This window comes from Priapulus caudatus, unplaced genomic scaffold (assembly GCF_000485595.1).
Source record: "Priapulus caudatus unplaced genomic scaffold, Priapulus_caudatus-5.0.1 Scaffold1020, whole genome shotgun sequence".
In the NCBI taxonomy this organism is placed as follows: Eukaryota; Metazoa; Priapulida; class Priapulimorpha; order Priapulimorphida; family Priapulidae; genus Priapulus; species Priapulus caudatus.
Window position 1 is genome coordinate 115,126 of NW_014578081.1, and position 5,696 is coordinate 120,821.

Here is a 5,696-nt window from a genome sequence, read left to right on the forward strand (position 1 = left end):
AAAGCAGCAAGGGGTGGGTGGTGAGCAAGGGGTGGGTGGTGAGGACCAAGGGATAAAAGATAAGCGAAGGTGGTAATAAGACATGAAGGTAACAGAACTGCACTGATATTATTTGAGTGGTCACTGATTTCTATTTTATACATATATTCCCTCCAACTGGTTACGGCGCGTGCGTGCGCGCGCGCGTGCGTGCGTGCATGCATGCGTGTGTGCGTGCGTGTGTACGTGCATGCGTGCGTGTGTACGTGTCTGCGTGTGCAGCAATTTGTGATTTACTTTCTTTACCCGTGGAGGCAGCTAGCTGCCCCACATGCTGGTTAGTAGTTACGTCATGCAGTCTATTCATGAATCTCCTCAAGTTTACACATTTGAATATTGCCTCTGAGCGGCGACTCAATGCTGCTCTCTGTGTGTGTGTGTGATGTCGGCTGCGCATATATTTGCTTTGTCGTGTGCCTTGCTAACTCGACTTTATTACGAGTCTATCATGTAGTATCGGGGTCATGTATCGGGGCCGGTACGGTTCTGTTTGTATGTGCGTTTGTGAACCAGCCACTGATCTCAACTATATTAACTGTTATATATAACTACTATACTGTTAGTATAGTAGAGATCAGTGGAACCAGCAAATTGTGATCATGATGTATAAAACTACGCGTTTATACGTACTAACGTTATGTCACACTATTGGGTAAGAACAGATTTGTCTATATATCTGTATTTGCGTTCGTACTGGTGATTAAATCTTGGAAGTTTTGTGCAAAAGTGAGACAGTTTTTGGGTTGTTTTCGTGTGTTCTGTCAAGCCGGTGTATACGTAGGACAGACACTCGCTGCAACGCGCGCGCGTGCGTGCGTGTGTATGTGTGTGCATTCATGCGTGTGTGCAAGTGCATGCATTCATGCGTGTATGCGAGTGCGTGTCTGCGTGTGTGTGCGAGTGCGTGCGTGCATGCATGCGTGTGTGCAAGTGCGTGCGTGTGCAAGTGTGTGCGAGTGCGTGCGTGCGTGTGTGCGAGTGCGTGCGTGCGTGTGTGTTTGAGTGTGTGCGTGCGTGCGAGTGTGTGCGTGCAAGCGTGTGTGCGAGTGTGTGCGTGCGAGTGTGCGTGCGAGTGTGTGCGTGCGTGCGTGCGTGCGAGTTAGATCCAGTCCGTATGTCAATAGCATTTCTTTTGTCCATTTGAGGCTGAGGATGTGCAGTCTGCCCTGGAGGCCACAGGACTCGCGTAGGACTTACTAGTACAGAGAGCCACAGTACAGACACGCAGACAGAAAGAGGGAGAGAGAGAGAGAGAGAGAGGTGCCCGGGCAGGCGAGAGGGAGACAAATCAGGCAACAGCAGCAGCAGCAGCAGCAGCAGAGAAGAGCGCGGGGGAGAACGGAAATGTCCATCCTTATTAGCCATCTATGGACGCGCCCACGTTGCCTAGACGACGCGCCCACGTTGCCTAGACGACGCGCCCACGTTGCCTAGATGACGCCATGCTGTCGCGCCCACGTTGCCTAGACGACGCCATGCTGTCGCGCCAAGGCCCGAAGAACAGTCAAGGACGAGGTGACGATGGTCGGTTGCCGTGGAAACGCGCGTCATTGTGACTGATGCGACGGTATCGGGTTGCCGTGAGAAATACGCTGTACCCTAGGACGGACCAACGCGTCGCCATGGAAACGTAACACAGTGTGCGTGGCAGTGAAACGGTGGCTCGCAAGCGTACGTCTGTAACGTGATGCGATGAGAATGCGATGCAATGCAGGAGGCTGACAAGAAGACAGCGAGAGAGCGGGGGATGAGGAGAGAGAGAGAGAAGAGAAGAGATGGAGAAGGAAGAGATATCTCTGTAGAAAGCTTGCGTGCTGCTCGCTTGAACCCCGTTCCTAGCTGCAGCCGCGGCTCCTCACCGGTCGCCGCGTGTGCGCAACCGACCCTGGGAATGAAAGCGTTAAGATGCCCCCCACCACCATCACCATGGTGACTCCACCGTCGCAGGAGTCTGCCGTCCCATGCTTTGTCTCGCGCACGCGTGATGTCACACGTGCCCCGCGATCCCAACACTCCGCCCTAATCCTCCATTGTGAAGGCATCCGATCCGGAAATATTTCGACGGGTTTTGTTGTAGTTGCGCGTGGCAGGGAGAGTGCGGATTGCTGGTTAGAGACGTATGGCACTCGGTCCTGTATGTCGTGCGTGTCGCTATCGTCTGCTAACAGCGTTCTTGTGTTTGTGCAGGAGGAAACTCCACAAGGGTTCTTTGAGGATCACGGTCTCGGTTGATGCACCTCTCGTCTGCTCCAACGGCGCCACCTGCAGTCTCCACCGCAAATCTATTTCGTTGTTGCGTCTTTCGCTTACCTGTGTCGCAGTAGCGCCCTCTGTCTGTGTCGTCGTCGTTTTCACCGCCGGCATATAACCTGCGCGTAAAGGATTGTTCTATTGTTTTTGTCTGTATCTTCTTATCGTGTCTCGCATAATCTCTACGTTCGAATCTCGTCTCGAGTACTCCAACAGGTGGCAGCATCAGCATGCACTCTGCCAGGGTTTTGAGCACTGATCTCTTTATACTAACTGGATAGCTCTTAGTGGCCAATAGATGAAGTCACCAGACGCCATGACACCACTCCTCGAACTAGCGTCAGGCCAATAGGCTGAGCCGAATTTTCACGTGACCCGTGACGTCACATCCAAAACCACTATGACTAAAAGACCATCATATCTTTTGTCTGTCTTTTTCACGCTATATATATATATATATCTATCTATCTATAAATATATAGGAATTCTGTCATGTATTTATCAAAGCTTGTTTTCATGAAAAATCAACTGCATTTTGTCATTATCCAATTGGAAATGTTGTGGTGCGCACTCCGGCAGATATAAGCTTTTGGGAGTGGTGGCAAGATGGCGGCAGTGACGTCACTTTGTTACTAATCGTGGATAGGCTAAAGCACTATCCAGATACTATATAGAGATCAGTGGTTATGAGCATAAATTCCATGCTGCCACCTGGTGGCGAGGTGTGTCCCCGGTGTGACGTGACTCACTAGGCTGCTATAAGCATGTTAGGTGAGTTTATCTGCAATGATCCTATGCACTGTGGCAAGGTAGATAGGTAGTCGTAATAAAGGAAGGAGTTAAGGGATAAAGTTTGATAAGTTGAGTTTCATCCAACGAGGTAACGCCCCGGTGTTACACTGTAATACATTGTAACACCTTGCAATACAATCAAACACCTTGTAATACCTTCTAACACTTTGAAATATCATGTGATTTTCCTTCGTGTCAATTCTGTAGTACATTTATCATCATGCCGTCTGCGTGTCTAGGTTGTGGCCGTATTTAAAATTTCACGCAAGGAATGGTCGATTCTTTTTCGAAATAAGCACTTTGCTACAAATACTTGAGCTTGTATGTAAAAAGTATGATATTTTGTAGTGAAAACCACGCGCAGTATGTACGAACCATCGCGGCAGTTGTACTACACGAACTTTCAATAATACACAGTCAATGTATTGATGAAACAATATTAAAGGTATAGTAGCCACATTAAAAATAATAATGATAACAGTGTATAATAAAAAAGTAATGAATTTAAATGGTTGCTTGCATCTAGTTTTCTGACGAAAAGATGTTGGTGTAAACTAGCATACTAGAGTAGTACTCGGTTTGTGTTCTTATCTATGATGTGACAGCCATAGACCTTCCTATGATACTCACATACGTCTATAAACCATGGTGACAGCTAGCCGTGAAGAATCGCCTGTTTCTCTGTTACTTTTTTTATACAGTGTTAATGAGTTAATGCAGTCGATGTAATGGGTTAATACAGTGGTAACATGTTGACACAGTGTTAATGAGTTAATGCAGTCTTAACGTGTTAATACAGTGGTAACATGTTGACACAGTGTTAATGAGTTTAAGATGTAGCGGTGTTGAAGTGTTAATCAATGGGTACACATGTTGACAGCAGTGTTAATCGAGTTACATGCAGTCTTAACGTAGTTAATAGAGTGGTAACATAATGTTGACACAGTGTAAATGAGTATAATGTAAGTGCTAACGTGTTAATAGGTGGTAACTGTTGACAGCAGTGTTATGAGTTAATGCAGTCTTTAACTGTTAATAGAGTGGTAACATTGTTACACAGTTGTTAATGAGTTATGTAGTGTTAAACGTGTTTAATTACAGTGGTACATTGTATGACATCAGGTGTTAATGAGTTAAATACAGTGGTAACATGTTGACACAGGGTTAATGAGTTAATGTAGTGTTAACGTGTTAGCGCGTGGGCGTTATGCTATGTTAAGCATTGCAGATATTACAGCATGTTACGTGTTAACGCGGCAGTTTTAATGCAAGCACGATGTGTTTAAATACGGTGTCAATTCCTGATGTGTTAAGTACTAGGGGTATAATATTATTACAAGAAGCGATGCTTGCCTGTGATTTCTGTGATCATGGGCATGGCTTAGTAGTAGTAGTAGAGATCATGAAACGCCGCGATGACGCAATCACTTACGTATGTGGATGAGTCATGGTCTTAGAAGGCGAGTTTGCCGCTAGATGTGCGTGCGTGCGTGAGCCTGTGGTTGCGGGCGTGCGTGCGTGCCTGCGTACATACGTGGCGTGGGCGCGTGCGGGTCAGTGGGCTTGCGTACCATGGCGTGCGTGAGCGTGGCGCGTGCGTGCGTGCGTGCGTGCTGTGGTGTTGGGTGCCGTCGCGTGCGTTGTGGGTGGTGCGGCGTGGCGGTGTGGAACGGCGCGTGAGCGCGTGTGTGCCGTCGGTTGGAGCTGCGTGCGTGCGTTGCGCGTGCGTGGCGTGCCGTCTCTGTGCGTTGTCGTAGCCCTACGTGCGTGCGTCGTGTGCGTGTGTGCGTGCGTACGTGCGTGCGTTGCTGCCCGTAGCATATGCGTGCTGTGCGTGGCGCGACACCCCGGTTGCAGTGCGTGCGTGCGCTCGCAGTAAGAGGTCGCATCTGATGAAAGATCAAAGCTGAAGCGTTTAGCAAGGCTGCCTGCAGTGGAACGGTGACCGTAGTGTTAGAGCGGAGGTATAAGGTAGTATATATATATATATATATATATATATATAGTAAAATCGAGGGAAGGGTCGAGTAGTAGTGCATGCCGTGAGATTCTATATAAACTAAGCAAGCATGCGATGTTAGGGAGTGGGGTGAACTGAGTCTCAGAACATTCCTATCAATGTATACCTGCATGTGTGAAGTCCTGTTTCGGGGTATAGTACATTTGCGTGTGTGCGCGCGTGCGCGTGACCACGCACACGTCAGTACGCGTGTGTGCGTGCATATGTGAGCGTGGTTGTGTATGCAGTAAATCGCTGTGAATGTATCATGCTAGGCATAATTGTAGCGTCGGTTTTTGTTTGGCATAATAGCGTAAATGTGCCTGCCTACGTACGTGCGTGCGTGCGTGCGTACATACGTGCGTGCGTGTCTTCAGACAAACACGTGTACGTGCGTGCCTGCGTACATACATACATGTGTACGTGCGTGTCTGCGTGCGTGCGTGCATACGTACGTGCGTGGTGCGTGCCTGCGTACGTGCGTGCGTGCTTCCGTACGTGCGTGCGTGCGTGCCTGCGTGCGTGCGTGCGTGCATACGTGCGTGCGTTCGTGCCTGCATGCGTGCGTACGTGCGTGCGTGCGTGCGTGCCTGCGTGCGTGCATACGTGCGTGCGT

At 48.9% G+C, this 5,696-nt stretch overlaps 1 protein-coding gene across 3 annotated transcripts in view; it reads left to right on the top strand.

Annotated features, from left to right (window-relative positions):
* LOC106815003 (AP-1 complex subunit sigma-2-like) overlaps positions 1–3,590 on the top strand; it is a 19,723-nt gene extending 16,133 nt beyond the window's left edge. For 2 of the 3 annotated variants that reach the window (XM_014819404.1, XM_014819403.1), the window contains exon 5: positions 2,227–3,590. In XM_014819404.1, coding sequence (XP_014674890.1) covers positions 2,227–2,271 — 45 coding nt within the window. In that variant the 3' untranslated portion in view covers positions 2,272–3,590. Of the gene's footprint in view, positions 1–1,184; positions 2,158–2,226 lie in introns of those variants that run through there. The other variant, XM_014819405.1, reaches the window with a different exon arrangement.
* The last annotated feature ends 2,106 nt before the right edge of the window (positions 3,591–5,696 follow it).